Source organism: Bos indicus, chromosome 3, assembly GCF_029378745.1.
Source record: "Bos indicus isolate NIAB-ARS_2022 breed Sahiwal x Tharparkar chromosome 3, NIAB-ARS_B.indTharparkar_mat_pri_1.0, whole genome shotgun sequence".
Lineage (NCBI taxonomy): Eukaryota > Metazoa > Chordata > Mammalia > Artiodactyla > Bovidae > Bos > Bos indicus.
The window spans coordinates 23,722,771-23,745,869 of record NC_091762.1 but is presented as its reverse complement, the minus strand read 5'-3'; the positions used below and the strand labels follow the sequence as shown (position 1 = coordinate 23,745,869).

At 43.5% G+C, this 23,099-nt stretch overlaps 1 protein-coding gene across 3 annotated transcripts in view; it reads right to left on the bottom strand.

Annotated features, from left to right (window-relative positions):
- NOTCH2 (notch receptor 2) overlaps positions 1–23,099 on the bottom strand; it is a 208,282-nt gene that overhangs the window by 5,152 nt on the left and 180,031 nt on the right. For all 3 annotated transcript variants that reach the window (XM_019956709.2, XM_070785817.1, XM_019956708.2), the window contains exons 18-33: positions 21,064–21,292; positions 19,588–19,789; positions 17,485–17,638; positions 16,521–16,705; positions 14,427–14,559; positions 12,270–12,506; positions 9,479–9,591; positions 8,091–8,596; positions 6,393–6,740; positions 5,377–5,519; positions 4,967–5,177; positions 4,431–4,527; positions 3,174–3,342; positions 2,053–2,354; positions 1,160–1,307; positions 401–498 (exon numbers count right to left, since the gene is read on the bottom strand). In XM_019956709.2, coding sequence (XP_019812268.2) covers positions 401–498; positions 1,160–1,307; positions 2,053–2,354; positions 3,174–3,342; positions 4,431–4,527; positions 4,967–5,177; positions 5,377–5,519; positions 6,393–6,740; positions 8,091–8,596; positions 9,479–9,591; positions 12,270–12,506; positions 14,427–14,559; positions 16,521–16,705; positions 17,485–17,638; positions 19,588–19,789; positions 21,064–21,292 — 3,275 coding nt within the window. The remainder of the gene's footprint in view (positions 1–400; positions 499–1,159; positions 1,308–2,052; positions 2,355–3,173; positions 3,343–4,430; positions 4,528–4,966; positions 5,178–5,376; positions 5,520–6,392; positions 6,741–8,090; positions 8,597–9,478; positions 9,592–12,269; positions 12,507–14,426; positions 14,560–16,520; positions 16,706–17,484; positions 17,639–19,587; positions 19,790–21,063; positions 21,293–23,099) is intronic.

Below are 23,099 nucleotides of genomic sequence, written 5' to 3'. Positions count from 1 at the left end.
AGCAGGAAAACATCATGGAGCCCAAGAACGGGGCAGGGGTGGAGGACGTGGAGCATCAGGAAAACAAATAAGAACAAACAAGTGAAAAGAAAGGAAGTGTGTGTGTGAATAGAACAAAGACCAGGAGAAAGGGAAACGTCAAAGAAGAGAAAGGCAGAAAAGGTTACCAAAGTTATCAAAGAAGAGCCTGGTGCAGACTGAGCAGGCTAAGGGTCAACCCTGACATCTCACTGGATAAGCCCAGTGCAAGCACTCAGGCACTCTGGACCCATTTCTGGCCTAATCTGCTTCCATCTTTGTCTATCCTTATCACCGAGCAGCTACAGGAGAAAAGGAATGGCCTCACACATAACCCGAGGCACTGCTGTACCTGCCCCCCAGCTCAGAGCCCAGACTGTACCTTGTTGTCCTGCATGTCTCGGTTGGCCCCATTTTTCAACAGCAAAAGGGTTGCCTCCACATTATTCACAGCAGCTGCCCAGTGAAGGGCAGATTTTCCTGCAGGAAAAAACATTTTTATAAGCAGACAGAGTAAGAGGTCATGTCCTACCTCTCCCATCGGGAAGTGTTATGACTTGTACAAGGAAACCTTGAACTTCTCAGACAACAGCTGGAAGCCAGTTTTCTCTGGGGGCCCACAGGAAAAACCAAAGATTATCTTCATTTTCCCCTATTCTAGAAACACTTTGGTACAGGCTGCCTAGCTTTCAGAAGACCTCTAAGTAAAAGGATCATCTGTCTATGGTACCACATCCTTCGTGTGGCAAAATCTAGCCTGTCACATGCTGAAGACAATAACCTGCTTATTTATTACATGCCAGGATATATAGTTAGAATATCTCACCACCCTACCCCTTCCATGAAGTCAGCTCTCATATCCTCATAACAAGAGGGGTATACCCGGGAACCTATGCAGGAAAACTCGCATAGACCTGCTCTTAGATCCAAGAACTCTCACTAAAAATCCATTCCCAACTTCATCTATGGACTTCGCACTGTCTCAAATCTCTGAACTCAATATTGCAAAAGGAAGAAGGAATGAATGAACGAATCTTCAGTGGATTCGGATCTGAGACAGCTTTTAAGGATCTTGCAATAATTCTTTCCTTAGAGGCCTGCTTTGCAGGTAGGAGTCTGAATCCCTGCTTCTCATCCCTACCATGGTCATCCACTGCATTCACATCTGCTTGGCAGTTGATCAGTTCTGCCACCATTCCCTCCACTGCCAGGCGGGCAGCCAGGATCAGGGGTGTAGTGCCATCATTCATCCTTGCGTCTAGATCAGTTACTCGGTTGCGGATCAGTATCTAGAATATGAGAAAGTACAGAAAAGAGAGTCAGCTTCATACAAAAAAATAATGAAGCTAAGGTAAGACAGACATAAGAGCATCAGAGTTGAGGCTATACTGTAAGTTCCTGGAGGGCAGGGAATGTTTTGCTATCTTCGTGTCCAGGTTCTCCTAGGGTCAGTCAACTAATATCTGTTGAATGAATGAATAAAGGAATAGGATGAATGAATATACAAACAAACAGGTACCCAAGCTCTACAATGGCTTTGTAAATTAATGTACTTCTGCTTTCTAAAGAAAAAAGAGGGAATGTGGAAAAATACCACAACCTCAATTGTGGTATACAAGTTAAGATGATATAGAATACTTTCAATTTCCTCTTAAGGCTAAAATAATAGGGCATCAGGTGTGCACTGTGAACTCATGTCAGGAAAACCACCAATGAGCAGCTGGAAGTCCATATAGTCAGATAAATCTAGAGGGAGAGGCTGACAGATACTAGTCGGAGGCAGGTGTCATGCACCTGATCTTTTCATTTGGGAGGTGTTTTGCCTCCTCAAAAACAAAACAAACACACAAAAAACAAAGCACTGATGAACAATCAGAAGACTGGTGTTATCTGCTTTACTATGAGCTGGCTGACTTTATCATCTGCCTTATCCTCTCAAAGAATCACTGAACAAATGTAATGGGTTATTACATGTCTTAATGAAGGGAAAATATTCTAGATTCATTAGGTATCAACTCTTTACATGATCTTTACCTGGAAGACACCTTGGGCATCAGCAGCCACTGCAGCATGGAGAGGGCAGCGGCCCATGTTGTCCTGGGCATTGGCATCTGCACCTGCATCCAGGAGACGCTTGGCAGCATCTGCCCTTGAGTACCGGGCTGCGAGATGCAGGGCCATCTCACCCGTCCGGTCTGTCTGTGCTTGGAGGCTGGCACCCTGGTAGACTAGGTCCGTGATGATGTTGGCAGAAGAGTCCTCTGCATCTTCATCTTCATCACTCATGTCTGAGCTGCCTCCTCGGAGAGAAGCCAGCATCAGTGGGGTGCACCCATCTGGAGGAAAGGGAAATTCCAAATAGTATTTAAGGAGGGGAAGGACATTCATGTTCACTTAACCCTATTGCTGGAAGAGCTCAATTTGAAGAAAATTATTCTTTTCGGAAAAAACCCTGTGCTTCTTGTGATAAGTGGCAATTGATTTTTCCTTGATAGTATCCTTTCTGTAAAGAGGAGCTAGTCTCTAAGTTAAACAAGCTTTTCTGTTCAAGTTTCTAAGTGCTATGCTTTTTTTAAATTGGACAACATTTTAAAATATCCAGTATTAATAAACTATATACACTAAGGTATGAATTAAACAAATTCTCTATTCCTCTGTTTTGGGATATTATTTTTTTACCCCACTAAAATCTATCCCAAATAATCAGCCCTTTTGTTGCTGAACATGCATTATGTGATGGCTTCCCTGGTGGTTCAATGGTAAAGAATCTGCCTGCAATGCAGGAGAGGTGGGTTTGATCCCTCGGTCAGGAAGATCCCCTGGAGGAGGGCATGGCAACTTACTCCAGTATTCTTGCCTGGAGAATTCCATGGACAGAGGAGCCTGGCAGCCTACAGACCATGGGGTCGCAAAGAGGCGGACACGACTGAAGCAACTTAGCATGTATGCATGCAGAAGGTGAAACAAAATGAAATCCTGCCTCTTTTCTCATACAAATTCATAATTTCTGCAAGCCTGTTTTCCTTAGACATTCATTTCCTCAAGCTGATTTCCAGTCTGATTTCCTCGATCATTGAGTGGGGCAAACACAGGGGTAAGGTAGAACCAGGGGGTGGGCATGGCGCAGTGCAGAGAGAAGGCTCGCAGGCACTAACCTGGACCGCGGACGTTCACATCCAGCACGTCCACCTCCTGCTCTGCCTGTGGAGGGGTGAGAGCCAGCGATGGTGTCCTACGGATGTCTGCAGCTTCCAGGTGCTGCTGTGTCCATGGACGCCGATCGATGGGGTCATCTTCTTCTGAGAGCAAAGCCTCATCTTCAGCCTGAAAGAAGAGGACAACTCTCCTGATCACTCTGGCACGCCCCCAGGATCTCTCCCAATTTTTTGACTAACTTCTAGCTACCCTTCAAGTAGAGAGCAGACTTTAATTCCTCTTATTGGTCCTAAAGAACACATGCTGCTCACTCTCCTTAACTAAGCGTTGTGTTAGGTACTTACACAGCATTGCATGGCAGTTCCCAATGCTACCTGAAAGGCTCCTCAGGACAGGGAGCAAGCCTTGTTCAAGGTTGCCTCCCTGTACCCTGTATCCACCCCAGTGCCCAGCACAGAGCCAGCATTCAGCAAGAATTTGCTGAATAATTATTATACTTTTAAAAGCAGCTGACCTTTATGGAATATTCAGTATGTGATAGAAAACAGGTAAGGCAATTCACCCGTATTGAAGGAATCATTATTATTTTCCCTATCTTACAAAGTAGGGATAAGTAAATATAAAGAGGTTAAATAATGTGCCAGAGTTTGGGACTTGAATCCAGTCCTGACTGTAGTAATTTTCTTAACCATCATGCCTGTTTTCCTCAAGCATTTATTCAGAATATCCATGGGATACATGCATACCCCAGCCACGTATGTCTATAGGTGAATGGTCTCCTTTTTCATGTTAAACTCAGCCCAATGTACCTCTTACTGCTATATGGCTTTTGTTTCCAGGGATCAAGATTTAAAGCCTCCAAACTCAGTGATCACTGGCTTTCCTCCACTAACTCACTCCACCTTCCCTTGAAGTATCCAGAGAGAACAAGGGAGAGATCTGGCCATGAAAGAAACTGGTGTTTACACACAATAGTCCTTATTCAAATACCATCAACCTGACATTTGAGGAAGGAAGCATGTTTGTTTTATTATTTTTAAAGAGTTCTTTCTGAAAAACTTACATAGTAACCCAAGGCCATCAATGACCTAAATAGTCCTGATTTTTGAAACAACCTAGGATAGCCAAGGCCTGGGCAACATGTACAGACTACCACCCTTCTCTCCCACTCATGATACTCTAGATACCGAAGGACAAAAATGTGAAATATGAGCAGACAACGGCTAATAACGGTGCTTCTACCACGGCCAGCTTACCTTGGCTTTCTTAGGCTGCGGCCCTTCATCATCGACCCAGTGTTCACTTGTTCCAGAACCAATTAGGTTCGCCTCTGAGACTTGCACTGAAAGATTTCTGACATGACAGAATCATGAAGGTATAAAATAAGAGCAGGGTTATATCATAAAAGAACATAGAAATTTTCGTAATTTTTCTGCCATCACACACTCTCATGGCTACAGTCAGACTTTCAGGGGCCTTGACCTGGGGGAAAAATGGGCAATATTACATCCCATTGTCTGAGTAAATATCAGTTCCTTTCCCACTAAGCAAGAGCTTAAGACAAAGGCGTGTCTCATCACAGAAGCTGAGCATCCCTGTGATAAAATGTACAGAACTGAAGCATCCAGACTCTTATTTTATAGCCACAAGCAGGCATTCAGTATCACGGTCAAGTATAGTAGCACGGCATGGCCAGAGCTCTGAATTTAAAATCATGATTCAACAAGATCTGATTTTCCACTTATCCGTACTTGTTATTACTGTGAATAGTAGCTTATTGACAAACTCTTACTTGAGTCCCACAGCATCCTGGCCCACTGGCTCACGACGTTTGTGGTTGCTGGAGTCACGGCGAAGGGTGAAACCTTCAGGCAGCCAGAGGGAGCCATGCTTGCGCTTTCGTTTTGCCATGATAACCCCCAGGAGGATAATAAACAAGATAATGACAACGGCAACAGCAAGCAGATAGAGAAGCTGAGTGGGTTTTGGGGTCAGAGATTCACCTGAAAGTGCAGAGAGATAGGGAAAGTGATGAATAAAACATCCACCTCTCAATATTCCCACTAAACTCCTTCAGAGAACAACTTTGAGCTCACTAGCCCTGAGGAACAGAGCGCTGCACACTGGAAGCTGTGCCCCGTTCTCTCTGCCTGCAAGTGACACTCCTCAGCACACTTTCCCCTTAATTTTAGAGCTACTCACTGACGACAGACACAAGTGGGTACGACAGGGTCCCCTGGATGGCGTGAGAAGCCAGAAGAGCTGCGGCTGCGTCTGTGTTCTTAAAGCACTGGTCTGAGTCTTGAACACACTGGCGGTTGTCAATCTCCAGAAATACCTGAGAGCTGAGGGGAGCCAAGGAGAAATGGCAAGAAAATGTCAACCCAGGAATCTGAGGTAGACCCGCTTCCTCACCCTCAGCCTTGGGCTCTCTACCTCTGGGATGTTGTCTCCAGGAAGATCCCGGAAATTAAGATCTGGTTTACACCCTAAACACTAATTCTCACTTAGGGTGGGCTACAGTCCATGAGGTCACAAAGAGTCGGACACGACTGAGTGACTAACCCTTTCATGTCCTTGGTTTGGCTGCATCTAAGTGTTCTGACTTTTAGGCAACATAAGACAAATTGAGAAAATGGGGTGAAGTTGCCTTTGGTGGGCTGCTTCTACCCCTTCCCCCTTCCGGTGTACTCAACGGTACATACAGCTACTCTAAAAACACACCCCTGCCTTTTGCTTTTTGTTCCTTACTCTCCTTTCTCTCTGCATCTGTACTCGAGCTAGCTAGCCAGCTGAACCTTGTGCGATACCAAAAAATCCTGAGTGTGGATGACATAATATATGCAGAACATCACCCTTGTCAAAGAGACAGAAATGAAGCGCCTTGAAAAGAAGCCCAGGATTAATACAAAGAGGAGTCATCACTAGAAGGATTTACGCCAACTCTGGCAAATGGTTAGAGATTCTAGCACATGAGGAGCCCGTTCTGACACCCTGCCACTTGACTTGCTTCAGCCCACTTTTCAGGATTCCAAGATCAAGGCAAACCTTTAGCACTAACCGTAAAGACTGGGATTACAGGCTTGTGTTACTCGGTTGACTGTTTTGTTTTCTGACCTTTCATCTTTATAGGTCCAGTTGCAGTTATGATATTTGTGTATCAAAGTGCTCAGCCTGATAAAATTAAGCTTTGAGAAGTCCAGAAACTAAACACCTACCCAGCCACTTCCTGTTCTTCATCTCCAGGAAGGGACCTGCGTGTCAGTCTCTGCTTCTTCATGGCAGCTGACTTCCCACCATAATAGGGGTAGACCATGAGTTCCCCCTGGGCATCCCGTTTGATGCGGAGGTTGGTGTGGAGCAGGGTGCCCAGTGCCCGCAAGAATCTGCGGGCATCCTGGAGCAGCTGTTCAGGTGGCATCAGCACCACGATGACCAGGGTGCCCTCTGCCAGGTTTTCTGGCCGGTCAGCAGCACAGTCCAGCCCATCCCAGCCACACTCCTCACTGTTGCAACCCTGGTCACAATGGTTGTCTTCGTAGTGGTCTGCACAGTATTTGTCATATCTAGGCAGAGGGAGACAGAGAATATGGTAAGATCACAGTGGAGCTCTATTTGTTTTCCACTTGGAACTAATGTGGATTTTCCTACCCATCTTCTACGACTCAGATTAGATCCTGAATGTCCTCTGAAGCCTTCTTGGACTCTCTGTGCCTGACTTCTTAGAGTATATACAGTCTACACACCTTAGCATCTCAGTGAGTGCTCTCTGAATGAGAAACGAAACTACTCACTAAACTCATGGGCCCCTAGGCAACTTGTCATCATGTTAAATCAGATTTGTAAACAAATCTGAAACAAAAATCTACCTGGTTCATGTTTCCTTTATTTTTATATCCATTGCCTCTGGGTTTCCAGCAGTAAAACAAGACTCTAGAGAGCGCTTCCAGAAACTGGAAAGTAACCCCATACCAACAAGAGATGCTGTACAGTTGACCTTTGGCCCATTTGATATGGCCCATTTCTTCTCTAATCAAGACTGAATCTTCACTGTGGAAGGTAGGTGGCAAGAAGTGTGTCCCACACAGGATACCAGATCTAATTTGTACAGCATCTTTCAAACATTGGGAAATGGAAATTGACTCCCAAAGCCTGTTGATGCAAAAATCGTTGGATTTCCACTTTCCCCTTCTCCCTCCTCACTCCCATCCCTTGATGGTTACACCACCCAGTCCAACTTGCCACTCTAGCTCAGTGAGGAGATCAGGAGTCAGGAGGAGCTATATCTGCTCTGGCAAGTTCTTGAACCTCCCAAGTCTCCCTTCCCTGATCTGTTAAAGGCCATTAACAACACCTATGCCTCACAAGGTTGTTGAGAATTAATCAGGGTTGAACCAAATGGGATGACTAAATGGAAAGCTATTACGTAACCCACAAAGGCCCCTATAATTGCAGCAGTGAAGACCAGGAGGGTTAGGCTGACTAATCTAGCAGATGCTTCCCGATGAATCTGGAGGGGAAACCCAGTCTTAGGGAAAGACACGGGATGAACAGAGATGGGTACAGACCTTTGCAACCATGCTGCAGGCAGATTATGTGAGAGGCTGCCTGACAGTGGGTAACACTTCCAAAAGTCACTTCCCCTGGGAACCTGTGGCAGCAGCAGGCGAGGAAGCAGAGACAGGCAGAGAGTGGCTGTGCAGTGAGCGTTTCTGCCCCTCGGTCAGCAAGGGAGAGCACAGGGTAGTGTGTGATGGGGCAGGATGGCACCAGGAAGAAGAGGGCAACTGGTGCCAGTCCAGAAGGCAGAGGCGGCTTGGGCCGAAGCACTGGAGCGGTTAGCAGCAAAAGAACAAGAGACCGAGGTGTGTTAGTGACAGCGCTGCCCCTCAGTTCTGGGGACCCTGGGCGCTTACTTGCATGTCTTGCTACTCTTCTGGCATTCAAAGTTGTCAAACAGGCACTCGGCCGTGTTGCACAGCTCGTCGCACTGGTTGTTGATGTACTCCCAGCAGGGCAGCGGGGAGGAGCAATTGGCCCAGGGGTCCTCCATGGTGAGGGAACAGTCCCCCCCATCCCACTGGCAGGCATGGCTGTTGCACACGTCATCACAGATGCCGTCCCGAGCTTTGTCAGCACAATACTGGCTCAGGCAGGTGGCGGGAGGGGTGCTGGTGGGGGCGGTGTAGAGTTCACAGTGGCTGCCCCGGAACAGCGGGGCACACTGGCACGAGTAGTAAGGAGGCTGGCGCTGAGGGTAGCAGCTCCCCCCGTGCTGGCAGGGGCTACTGGCGCAGCCCGAGTCGCAGTCCTGGGGGTTGGGGCAGAAGCAGCGGGGGCCCGAGGCCGTGTGCACACATTGCTCCCCTCTCCTGCACTTCACCTGTCCGCAGCTGCTCTGGCATCGTGCCCCAGAGAAGCCCTGTGGGAATCAGTGAACAAATGAGGATGGCAGGTGACTTGTGAGGGCAGGCCCCATTCTCCCTCGGGCCCCCTCAACGCCACACCTCTAGGGAGGTAAAGACTAGACTCTTGGCTAAGATGCCTCCAGGTAGCTTCCTGGACCGAGTTCTAGGAAGAGATTTCTTCAAGTCAACTTTTTTACTCTAAGAGCTTGCTTCTAGAAATGAAGTCCAGAGTTCACATTAGGATAAGGTGACCCAAAACCTATTAGCACCTTTCCAAATCATCAGTAGATCACTCATACGGTGACTTTACAGGGGAAAAAACTCACTTCAGAGGACTGGATGTCTAAAAGACTTTCCTATGTCATCTCGTTCTTGAACGTCTCCCTCAGTCCAGGCCAAGGTTACTGGACAGGTTTCCTTTTGATATCCCTCTGCTCATCTGTTAGGAAGCTTTTAGCCTCTGGCAGGAGCAAAAGTGTTTGCACAGCAAATGGCTAACGTTAAGACTTCCTTCTAGTTGAAGAAGCAGTCTGTTCCCAAATAACTGCTGTCGAGGGATGTGAGCAGAGTAGCATTTCCAAAAACTCTGTCCCAGTCTGGGCAGCAAGACTACCCTCCAGCACAAGACCCAGAAGCCAAATACACTAGCCCTGTTCCCAAGGGAATATCCACTGCCCTTAGTGCCTCTGAGGATTGACAGTCACAGACCAGGGAGCTCACTGTTTCTGGGAGTATTTTAATAGTTCTAAATGGAAAACGGAAGCACTTTCTCCTAAAGAGGCTAACATTAAGAAACGCCCCCACCAAGAAAGCTCCCCACAGAGCTCGGAAATGCCAGGTTTCCTCTCGGCCCTGTCTCAGGCTATATGGAATTCAGTAGGCACTGTGGCACTCACCGGGGGACAACGACAGATGAAACCATCGGGCATGTTGCTGGCCACAGCACAAGTGCCTCCGTTCAGGCAAGGCATCTGGGGACACACGTCGACGAACGTTTCACAGTGACGACCTCAGAGTAGAAAATGAAAGGGGGTTTTAAAAGTGAAAGCAGTAACTCAGGTTATTGAACAGGATACTACTGGGATGTGAGCTAGTCAAAGGATTAGAGAGGGAGCAAGAGGTGTGAGAATTGAGTTCTAAGCCTAAGGGGACATGAGAGGATGAGGAAGGCACATGCTAGATCCCAACATCCTTGGCCCATCACTCACTCAGGACAGTTCCCTCATCTGTCTTGTCTACAGTAATAAGTGCAGATGGCACACGACTGAACCGACTCACAAAACAAGATGTGTACAAAAAATGACTAACCCCTCAAAAAAAAAAGAAAAAGAAAATGACACCTAAGCTTTTTTTGAAGGCACTTTAGCTTTCATAAGGCAAAAACATTTAGCAAAAATCCACTGCATTTTGTTAACACTGTCTACTTGATAAGACAGGCTACACCAGGCCAATACATCTAAAACAGTGATTAACATATACACGCTACTATAGATAAAACCGATAACTCCTAAGAACCTACTGTATGGCACAAGGAACTTAACTCATAGTCTGCGATGACCTACATGGGGAAATAATCTAAAATAGAGTGGATTGATAAATGTGTATAACTGACTCACTTTGCTGTACAGCAGAAAGTAACACAACATTGTAAACCAACTATACTGTAATAAAAATTAAAAGGAAAAACTTTTGGGATGGGGGACACATGTACACCCGTGGCTAATTCATGTTAATGGATGGCAAAAACCACCACAATATTGTAAAGTAATTAGCCTCCAATTAAAATAAATTAATTTTTAAAAATGTTGATTTGCAGTTTATATTGAATTTTCATCAGTGACATCTGTTTTCAATAATGTCCAGCCTTTCTGTAACCTAATTGGCATTGTTTTAAAACACAGCTTATGTTAGGGTTACCTGCACAGCTGTGTTAGTAGAAACTAACACAACATTACAAAGCAATTATATTCCAATAAAAATTTAAAACAATCATACAAAAAAACCCTCAGCTTAATATTCCCACCATAACTATGATTGAGAGTCAAAGGATTTTTTAATTCACAGGTGTGGAAAATGTAGAAACACCACTTCTGGCTACGGGACCCCAATTCAAGGTGGCCTCCACTCCTTTCGCCTATTTCCCTCTTTCTTCGTAGGGCTCCTCAGCATTTCCAGATAAAGAAGCCTCAGAGGTAATGGAAGGAACAGGAGGCAGTTGTCTGCCAGTTCTCAAGCAGATCATGACCAGCATGAGACGACAGATTGTTCATACTCTTTCTGTCCAGGGTTGCCTCAAACGTGTGATGTTCATATTGGATTGTTTCTCTTTTGATGCTGTACCTAGGTGTTTTCCATATTTCAAAATCCACCTCCCCCCCTTTTTTAAAATAAAATTCCAAAGTTCTTAAAGGTAATATATCTTTAAAATTGGAAGGGGGGGATGTCTGGATATAATAAGCCCAGAATGTAGCAGAGTTCAACTTTCCAGATTACTAGTAAGTAGACTAACGCAGACTCTCATCTGACTTCCAAAGAATACTTCTACAACAAAAAATGTGAACTGACCCCAGGAGTGCAAGACAGATTTCCAGGTAACTGATGGTACTGCCAAATTTAGATATAAACAGCTATTTTAGCCCCCCAAAGTCACCAAGTTGCCCTTCTCCAGAAATAATTAGTAACTGTCTATGATAAAACCCCTATTCTGAGGCAGGACTCACTCATCTTTGTAATCTGTGATGAACACAGCCAAGTCTTAGCATGCAGGCCCTGTTTGTGACCTCTGAAGTTTTCCTGTTCGTACCCTCATCAGTTGATTTTTGGTTAAACAGCCCAATTTGGATCTATTCCCTTTAAGCGTCCAAGAAGACCCTAAACTTCTTTGGATCCCAGAAGGTAGAAAGGTCACTATGGCAGCGACAACCCAATCACTCAAGTCGCTACATGCCACAGGAGGCAGGGTGACAAAACCAGAGTTAGATGTAAGGTTCCTGAACGTGAGCTGTTATTTTGCTCAGATGAAATGAATTCCAGAGATGGATGGTGGCGATGGTAGCATAACAATGTGAATATCCTCAATACCATTGAACTGTATACTTAAAAAAGGTAAAGATGGTAAACTTTATCTGTATTTTACCTCAATTTAAAACGTTACTTTGCTCAACTACTCCCAACATTCTATTTCTTTTTTTTCATATTTCTGCTACAATATGATGTAATTAATATATAACAAAAGAGATAGCATCTCTCTCAGGAAACACAAACATCTGTGGAGCAAACACAAACATCTGTGGAGCGCAGGCCTAGGAAAAAGTTGGGCTCTTGAATTAAGCTGGTCTAGATTTTCACCCTTGCAGCTCTGAGGGCAGCCTGCACTGCATACAGCTCACCAACGACTACCTGTGGCCTTCCCTGGTGGCTCAGATGGTAAAGAGTCGGCCTGCAATGCAAGAGACCCGGGTTTGATCCCTGGGTCAGGAAGATCCCAGAGAAGGAAATGACAACCCACTCCAGTATTCTTGCTTGGAGAATCCTATAGACAGAGGAGCCAGGCGGGCTATAGTCCATGGGCCAGAAGAGCTTCCCTTGGGGCTGGGATGTGTCATGCAGGGCCTAGTTTCCTCAGTGGAACCCCCACCCCACCTCGAGGCAGAGTGGCTAGGGCAGCTGGAAAGGTGCTCAGCTCACCAGTGAAGGTGCTGCGGCAGACGCACAGGTAGTCGTTGGTGAGCTGTATGCAGTCCAGGCTGCCCTCAGAGCTGCAGGGGTTGGACAGGCACTCGTTGATGTCCCCTTCACAGCGTTCTCCAGCAAAGCCTGGCAAGCAGCGACAACTGTAGCCCCCAATCCTGTCTACACACTGGCCACCATTAAGGCAGTGGGGACCCCTGGCACAGTCGTCAACGTTCTCTTCACAAAGCAGGCCTGGAGGAGAGAGAGGAGGGAGAGAAAATTATTACAGTTCTTGGAACGCTGCCTTCCAGGAAGGGAAAACCAGCCCTGGTGGCATTTCCACAATTAGTCAGGCTGGAACCATTCCGGTCAGGCAGGGCCTAACACACGCTTGACCCAGGATTGTGCCCATTCTCTTGGACACCAGTAAGCAAAGGATGTACTCAGGGCTTCTCATGTTCTCCCCACACAACCCAGTGATGAAGCAATCCCTTAGGGCATAGCTAGTATTATTTTTCCACTTGAAAGGTAAGGAAATTGGAACTCAAGAGAGATTTGGTAACTTTTCATTAATGTATTCATTTTGATTTAAAATATAAAAACAGTTAAAAAGAATATAACCATAAATAAATAGACTACAAGTAATCACTGGTAAGAATTGGAAGTAAATTTTGAATTACACAAATGACTTTTTCTGTAAAATAGTGTAAGTGCACAAATATCTTTTATCAAAAAAATAGAAGGGAAATATCCTATTGAGAGCTCAAAGGTTATGCCATTTAAAACAGAACTCATTTAATGTGTTATATATGTAAAAGAGCCATCAAGTATGAACATCTGTACATATTTTTGAGGAAGAAATAAAAGAAATCAATGACTATTCTATAAGTGATTTCATGATTAATTCAAAAAATTACAGAAGAAAGAAAAACAGTACTGTATTCTTACCACTTGTAATAGCAAGACTATTTGAAAGAAAAGAAAAATGTATTAAAAAAAAAAGGCCTCAGTTTCAATAGCAATAGCAAAAGATAAAATATCTAAGAACAATCTTAACAAGAAATGTACTACACCTACACGAAGAATTTAAAGTAGACCTAAAAGACACAAAAGGAAACTTGAATAAACAGAAAGACACAATGGGTTGGTTAGGAAGACTCCTCATTCTAAAGATGTCAGTCTTCTTTATACCAATTCGTAAATTTAATGTGACCTCAATAAAAATATTAACAGGATTTTTAATGGATAATATTACCTCTAGAATTAAAATTAACCTCTACTTCTCTTTCAAGTACTGAGCAGAAAAAACTCTCCTTTAATGGAACAAATCTTCAAGTATTTAAAGGCTTTCTCCTTAGTTTTGTCTTCCCTGTTAATCTCACTGCTCAATAACGAGCCTACTACTGGGGCACTTTTCCATTCTAATTTAGCCAACTCTGAACTCAAGAAGGAAACCCAAAATTCACTGACCCAAAGCTTTAAGACAGTATAAATATTTCTCTAACATTCTATTCTCTTTGATGAGAATCAATTTTCCACCATTGTGGATGGCTTTTTCTTTTGACGTGCTGCTCAGAACAGGCACCATATAACTACATCTCTTCTAAAAAATAATACTCCAAGCTCTTTCCAGGAGATTGTTTGCAGGCAGGAGAATGCCCCTGGTGGAATGATGGCTCCACCATCCACCATCTAGGGTTGTATCTCATTAGGTCTTATTGTAATTCTTAGTTCATTCTTGGACCATCAACCTTTTCCCCTTGGGCTTACGAAAATAGGCAAATGTTTTCATTTCATTCATTTTCCCACTTTATGGAGGCAAGACTTGGAAGTTTAGAAAAATACACGAGCTGGTAAATACAAATAATTTATTCAAGAGGCTACTGGTTGTTTTCCCTTGAAGCACCAAGAGATCTTGCTAGCCAGATTAACTTTGCTGCAACATTATGTCATTTGCACATTCTGTGTTTCATGGGTTTCAACAACAACCAGACAGAATTGAGAACAGGCATTAGAACACCGGAGCTTGGCAAGAGAGCAATGAAATGGCTTGAATCTCTAAGATTCAGAATACTGCTGAATCTTGTTTTAAAAATCCCTTCACGAGACTAAAAATGCATTTACAACTTAGAGAATGCCCTGGATGGAAGACAGGTAAGGCTGATTTCATACCCCGAGTGCCTGGTGGGCAGGAGCACTTGAAGTGGTTCACAAGGTCGATACAGGTGCCCCCATTCTGGCATGGCTGGTTCTGGCACTCATCCACTTCATACTCGCAGTTGACACCCTGATATCCAGGGACACACTGCCAAGAGCAAAGCAAAAAGAACAAGAAATGTTGGACTATTGTTGGACGCATATCATAGGAGCAAATGAAATAGGGTAAGTTACTGTGACCCTTTTCTGCCAAACCCCACCCGGCTCTTGTACGCTCTTCTGGTATCATCACACTCCCTACTCACTGTCTCATGCAGGGTCAACTCACAGCTCACTGGCATTTATCACTTCTAGCCAAAAAAGCCACTTGAAAAGGAAGGCAAGGACTGAATATTCTGAGGGATATCTCAAATGATGCCTGTGCAAAAGCCATCCATCCCTTCTGTGTGCAGGTTTTCCCATCTTTAAAACATTCATTCCTTTGTATGTGATGGGGGTCTGGTGGCTCACAGAAATGGTATATGGGGATGGCAGTAAAGGTAACGCATGTATTTACTGACCCCCATGTTCAGGGAACTACACATTTATGTGTGAGAAACTGGCTGATGCAGGGGTGGGGCATCAAGAGGCGGGCAAGCTAGCTGTGCTAGATGTAGGCGTTCTAGGGCTTTCAGGGCTGATCAAGGAAGAAAACACTGACCAGGAAGTGGCTCTATTTGGGCAATGCTTTGAGTCCCTCACAGCAAAATTACTGTAATTGATTGCTGTATGCTTCCCGGTATAGCTATCGAATTTTATAAGTACGAAATGCCACCTTCTGGTTTAAAACTATGCAACATCTCCTTTCTTTTTTTTAATGCCATTTTTGGTGAACCTATAAAGCAACAGCAGCAGTTACAAAATGTTGTCTGAGTACTTTTGAGAGCTCAAAACAAAGATCTGTGTATAGGCTGAACAAAAAGATGTTCAATTAATAGTACAAACTGCATATGAATAACTTTAACATCTTTCATTGGACTTTTCATGCAAACCTTAATAGAGATGTGACTCAGAGAGAGACAAAAAAGGATAAGAAGAGGAGGGCAGATGAACTCAGAGGGAAGAGGGTAACAGAGGGGGCCTACATGTTTGGTGATAAGACTCAGCGGCCAGGCCAGAGTCTCTGGGTCACAGAGCTCTGAAGGCCAGCACTGGCTTGGTATCTTCACGTCCTGGGCTCATCTGACCTATGGCTAGCAGTGCAGGTGCAGTTTTGCAGAACACATAAAGCAGGCGGGCCCTAAGTGAATAAATTCTACTTCTTAGGGCTATGTTTAAAACAATGGTACCAGTGGCTTTCGAACTAAAAATAAGAAACAGGGACCAATACACTGAAGCCATCTTTGGCTCATGTATGAGAAGAAGAGTTTTTCTCAGTGTTGCTAGGTAGCCTAAACTGGTATCAAATTCATGTCTCTGGTATTTTGTCAACATCTTGATCTAATCATTATCAGCCCAGACATTAAGAAAACAATGATGTTGTTGCTATTGTTGTTCAGTTGCTAAGTCGTGTCTGACTCTGTGACTCCGTGGACTGCAGCATGCAGAAGACAATGATACGTCCCTTAAAAGATATATACACCCTCAAATATACACGTGTAACAGTATGATGCTACACAGAACAGGCTGGGTAACATTTTTTTGAGAGAATTATTAGTCGATTGACCAGTGACTGTTTACAAAGATGACATGGGTCAAAGGGCCACTCCTCAAAGTGGCTTCTCCTATCTCAACTGCTTATTCAGGGAAGTACCAGGGGCCACTGGGCTGGGTAGGCTGGGAAATGCACCCTGGCAGAGTATGTTAGCTCTGGATTCTGGAAGCAATCCTGTGGAAGTAAGACGGTTCCAGACTTCTGTGAAAATAGATTACCAGAGCTCTTGTAACTTAATGCACAGGGGACAGAAAGAAACAGTGACTAGAAAACAATGTAATCATGACTGGTAAGAAGAAAAGAAATCTATAAACTGTGAAAACCAGACACATGCAGCTAAACTCAACATGCCCATGTTTGTAAGAGGCGGGCCATCTTCTGGAAGGTCTCTGACTTTGCCTGCTCCGCTCACTCACCTCACATCTGTATCCACCAATGAAGTCCCGGCAGGTGGCGCCGTGCTGGCAGGGATTGGACGAGCACTCATCAAGCTGGTCCTCACAGTAGCTCCCGGTGTAGCCCAGGGGGCACTGGCAGTGATGCGAGTTGCCCGCACTGATACAGACGCCTGAGTGCTGGCACAAGCGGTCAACGGGCACCCCTGGGAAACCCAGTGGACGAAGGAACATCACGGAACAGCACACAACACGTCAGGGTCAGGTGAACTAATCTAAGTTGGTTGACACATCATATTTTATTCTTGTCTAGTTCACAACCCTCAGGATCTGTTTTATGTTAAAAATAAATAAGTGCTGCATGTATGTGGAATTTATAAAGATGGTACTGATGAGCCTATCTGCAGGGCAGCAGTGGAGATGCAGACATAGAGAACAGGCTTATGGACCCAGAGCCAGGGGCACTGGGGAAGGAGAGGGTGGGACAAATGGAGAGAGAGCGTGGAAACACAAACACTACTATGTGTAAACCAGGTAGCCAGTGGGAATTTGCTGTATGACTCGGGAACTCAAAATGGGGCTTTGTGGCAACGTAGAATTGTGGGATGAGGTGGGACGTGGCAGAGAGGTTCAAGAGGGAGGGGGCATATGTATACTTATGGCTGACTCATGTTGCTGTGTGGCAAAAACCAATACAGTACTGTAAAGCAATTATCCTTCAATTAAAAATAAATACATTAAAAAAATAAACAAGTGCTGAAAGTGGAACATGCCTTCCTTCCACGTCAAGTACATTCCTTTTTGGAATCTCTAACTTGCTCTCCTGCCCTTCGCCTTCCATTTCAGACCCTTTCTCCAGAGTCTTGCCCATTCATTCCCATCTGCCCTTCCCTCTCCTCCCACAATAACAACTCTTGCCCTACAGTGCTGCTCGTTAGTCAGCACTTCATGGACTGACCCTTGAGTCTTGGGGGGCAGAGCTCACCTCTGTGGGAGGCCGCCACCTCACAGGAGACACTGGGAACATCGCAGTAAGCACCAGCCCATCCAGACGGACACAGGCACCGCGACTCTGCTTTATCCTGAATGCAAGTACCTTTGTTTTTACATGGAGACCGACTACAGAGGTTCACCAGGGTCTGAAACAGAGGCAGACACATATATCAGCATTCAGACACCAGGAATGAAAAAAAGTTACACTGCACTTGAAGAACTCAAAGGAAAGCACACTAATTAATAAAAAAAAGGAGCCCTCACCCAAGCCTTAAACTTAGATTCACTGTCCCCAGATAAGCTAATCATTTTATACAGTCTAATTCTTTTAGCTCTGCTCTTCAAAAATTCTTACCAGATAAGTTTAAGAATTTGAGGCATTTAATTAGTTAAGTTATTCCCTACATCACGCTTATGTCTAGAAACATGGCTACCTGGTAGGGCTAGAAAGAGAGTTAAAGCTGTCAGATAGGTCCACAGCTTCTGTGTGCTACTCCTGAGTGAGAAATCACATGGGCTTGATCAAATCTGTCTGTGGTGAATATAAGTTCAGGATTTAAAGGCTTAAAGCCTGTTAATAAACCTAAAACTGTCAAAAAGCTTACTTTTTTACTGTTAGTAAAAAATAAAAACTTTTTTATTGAAGTACAGTTGATTTATAATGCTGTGCTAATCTCTATTGCACAGCAAAGTTACTCAGTTCTACACATACAGACACTCTTTTTTTTAATAATCTTTTCTATTATGGCTTATCACAGGATGCTGACTACAGTCACCCGTGCTACACAGCAGGACCCTGCTGCTCACCCACCCCTGCATGTTGACAGCACCACTAGCAGCACTATTCACAACAGCCGAGACACAGAGACAACCTAAATGCCCACAGACAGATGAATAAAGAAAATGCGGCACACACATAAAATGGACTCCTACTAGAATGAAACCAGGCCATCTGCAGCAACATGGGTTGAACCCGAAATTATCATAGTAAGTCAAGTCAAGTCAGAGAGGGAAAAACCATGCTATCACATGTGTGGAACCCAAAATACGGCACAAATGAATCTATCCACAAAACAAAGAACTTATTTTGATGGGAGAAACTCAGGCGTCTGAAAAGCAAGAGGCAAAGGGTGCAAGTGGACTAGCACCTTCTCCAAAACTCACATGTGGTGGCCTGGCTCCTGGAGAGAGGAAGGCTGTACTCACAACACTGACCATTTGTGAAAGAGGGGGAAGGGCAGAGGGCCACCATGCTGTGAGAACAGCAGAAGCCCCATGAAGAATAGCCTCCTGATCCAGAGAATCAGCAGTAAGCTGTTTAATATGCAGAGGTGCTTATCTGCATGTCCAATACAGCCAAAGCTTCACTGAAGTGTACTCTGAAAGGCTAGTTACATTTGGGCATTTATTTCTAAATTCTTTGGACTGCTGGTATGATATTCTATCATTCCATCATTGTTTGAGAGGTAAAACTGCATAAAATTAAACACAATGCTGTTTGGGGTGCAACCTTAGAAAAGTTACTTTGACCCTCTCAGGCTCAATTTATTCTTTCATGAAAGGCTAGACTAGCAGGCTCTGAGGGGTCCTTCTATCCTAAGAGTCTATGAAAATGAATATTAAATATTTGAATTTGAAAGACATGTGAATAGTTTGGTTTTGAGACTGCATAATTATCATTATCCCCTTAGATGTTGTATCTGAATTTTAAAAACTTTATTTTGATTGTTCTTTATTTCCCTTTCTGTATTTCCTAAATGATATCAATGTGCTTATTTCCCATATGCACTTTCTGCAGCTCTAGGTTAGCCTGCTGTAACAATTTAATGTGTGTTAACCCATATAATCTTGCCAGTATCACCATTTTGGAATCTACCAGGTTAAGAAGTTGGTAGTTCTTAGAAGTTATCTAAGAACTTAGATTAACTTAGTTATCTTAGAAGTATAATTAAGAAGCTGTCCAGATTTATTTTGGGTACATTCCTAAGACCCCGAATTTTCTCTTTTAGGTGGGGCTTATTTTGCCTAGGAAAGGAACAGATGTAACATTCAACAATTCTGCGGGAGCTGAATGAATGGGATGAAATCTAATTACCTGACAGTTTTTTCCAGTGTAGCCCAATGGGCAGATACAGCGGTAGGTACCCAGGCCATCAACACATACTCCTTCATTCAGGCATGGATGAGAGTTGCATTCATTGATCTCATGGAGGCAGAAGGAACCAGTGAAGCCCACAGGGCACAAGCAAGAGAAGGAGTTAATCCCATCGATACACGTGCCACCATTGAAACAGGAGCTGAGAAGCACACAGAAAGAACAACATCAGCTAGATAATCTGGATCCTCTGACCTGCTGTTTTAAAAGTGAGGTTCCTCACATCTAAGATATTACAGAAGGAAATACTCCTGAGCACCCCAAACTCCTATATCCAGTAAACTTTCCTTTTTTCCAAACTAAAATGGGCACCAATCAGCATGAGTCTCAGCTTCCTTTCCACAATCAAAAAGATCTGAGGAATATTTAAAAGTCTGAGCTTATTAGAGACTCCAAGAGAAAGTGAAGGCTTCCAGGTTTTATCCAGCCCTTCTGTAGCTCTCCATGTATCACATTTCATTTTATCTCTAAGTCAATTTAATTTATAAGGAACGTATCAAATAAATAGCTCTTGATTCTATATTTCTTTATGGAAGAGAAAAAGAACAAATTTGTTGATAATAAAAAAAGAATCAAACCTCCCAGAAATTACTTAAAGAGGGATGACAAATCTGTAAAGAAACAGAATTTTTTTGTCAACTGAAATTAACAAGAGACCAAAAGGAGATGATATAGAATTATAGCTCTTTCTGTTTCCTATGTAAGAAATAAATGATGATTCATCTCACTTTAAAAAAGCAGAGACATTACTTTGCCAACAAAGGTCTGTCTAGTTAAGGCTATGGTTTTTCCAGCGGTCATGTACGGATGTGAGAGTTGGACTATAAAGAAAGCTGAGCACTGAAGAATTGATGCTTTTGAACTGTCATGTTGGAGAAGACTCTTGAGAGTCCCTGAACTGCAAGGAGATCCAAGCAGTCTATCCTTGGAGATCAGTCCTGGGTGTTCATTGGTAGGACTGTCGTTGAAGCTGAAACTCCAATACTCTGGCCACCTGATGTGAAGAGATGACTCATTTGAAAAGACCCTGATGCTGGGAAAGATTGAGGGCAGGAGGAGAAGGGGACGACAGAGGTGGTTGGATGGCATCACTGACTCAATGGACATGGGTTTGGGTGGACTCTGGGTGTTGGTGAGGGACAGGGAGGCCTGACGTGCTGCAGTTCATGGGGTCGCAAAGAGTCGGACACGACTGAGCGACTGAACTGAACATCTCACTGTTTTTCAACCTCTGCCTTAAACTTGTAACTAGATGTCCACAAGGAATTAGAAACAATAAAATATGAGATGATTGTGTGGTGGGATCCTAGGCGATGCCTCATGCGGCCCCTCAATCCCAGTATAGTACTCTGTAGGTTCCTCCCCTCTCTCCCTTTTCCCATTAGACACTGTTGCCTGAGGACATGGGCTGCTCACCTCTCAGTGCACTCGTCAATGTTGTTCTCACAGTGGACTCCATCAAATCCCGCCGGGCACTTGCAGGTGTAACTGTTGACATAGTCAGAGCAGGTTCCTCCGTTCTTACAGGGCTCACTCAGACACTCATTCATGTCTGTCTGACATTTATCCCCAGTGAAGCCCGGAAGGCACAGGCAGGAGAAAGTATTCACTCCATCTACACAGGAACCTCCATTCTGGCAAGGATCTAAGCCATTGTACACAAGAATTAGAACTCTGAACAGCAGCATCCATTTAACCTTAGACTCATAAAGGTGAGTACCCTGAACTGAGCCACACTAACAACAGTAACAATTCTGACTTTTCTTTACATCTATTTTTCCCTGACTCCTCCAATTACATAAATGAATATAGTAACACTTATCTGAGATTCTTAGTAAGAATCTGTTTAATAGCTGGAAAGAACTTTACATGTATCACTGTCTTGCAAAATTAATACTCATAAAACTAGGGATGGGATAGATATTAATTAGTCCCCTTGTGCTGATCAACCTTTTCTTTTCCCTCCCTCTCTTCCTTTCTTCCTTTTCTTGTTTTTGTTTGTTGTTTTTTAGATTTACATACAACTAGGAAACGAGCATTTTTAAATTTTAAACATCATGTAGTTTGATCTTAGAGAACACTTTACAGTCATAGCAGTTAATCAAGAAATTTTGAGCTATTATCATAGCACAGTCCTCTGCAACACAGAAGGCACTCGAATCGGAACAAGAAAGGTAAGATGTGGCTCCTGGTCTTAAGGAACTTGAAATATAATTACAAGACAGGTCATAAACATAAAGAGAAAACTAAACACCAGGTGGATAATGCAGCCCTTATTTTATAAGAGAGATATTTATACCTTAGTCATCTATTAGACTAATTTCATTCTAAGGTTCATTTGCAGTCTCTACTGGAACAACTCTAGAAGTCATATTATCCCTTCTTATACATAACACTACACAGCTACTGTAATTTCCACAGTTCCTTTCAAGCAACTCACAGTAATTCACTGAATAATTTAAAACTAGTTGCAAATATTGTTAGTCCTACTTCAAATAGGAAAAAATGTTTAAATAGTAGAAATTTTATATACTAATTCATGTGGGAAAGGAATCCAAATAGTTTGATCCCACTTCCTTAAATTTCTCCATCAGTTGTACCTTGGATATGTTTTTTTTCACCATTAGTCATATAATGTTGAAATTATTTGTCTATCTGTCTTTATTTCCTAAGAGACTATGAGTTTCATAAATGTAAGGTTTTATTTACATTGGCACTGTCAGCCCCTAGTATAGTGCCATCCATATGATAATCTGAAATGATACATGCTGTGAATAAGATGCCATTACTCTGGATGCACTATGATAAGCTTGTTTGAAGTTTAATGATTTAATCACCACACAAGTAACTGAATACAAGTGGCCCCCCATATTCATGTGTTCCACAATCATGGATTCAACCAACCAAGGACAGAAAAAAAATTTTTTTTTAATCCCAGAAAGTTCCAAAAGGCTAAACTTGAATTTGCCATGTACCAGCAAATATTTACATAGCACTTACACTGCATTAGGTATTACAAGTAATTAAGAAATGATTTAAAGTATACAAGAGGATGTGCATAGGTTATATGCAAATACTACACTGTATTATATAAGGGACTTGAGCATCTGCAGATTTTAGTATCCACAGGGGGTCCTAGAACCAATACCCTCAGATACTGAGAGATGACTGTACTGATAAGTGCATCACATTCGTATGTTGAAACTACTGAAGTTGGGTAAGGAACCACTAGAAAGAAGTAGGCAGAACAATCCCTAAAGTTTACACAAGGCTGAGCACAGTTCACATTCATATCAGTCAGAATGAAAAGATTCCCTTAAGATGTACAGTGCCAAGTAGAGCTCTCAGAGAAAAATAAAATTGTAAAAAAATTCACACAAATCTACAGTGACAGAGGTAGATCCCTAGTTGCCTGAGACAGGAAAGTAGAAAGGAGGGTTAAGTTACAGGAG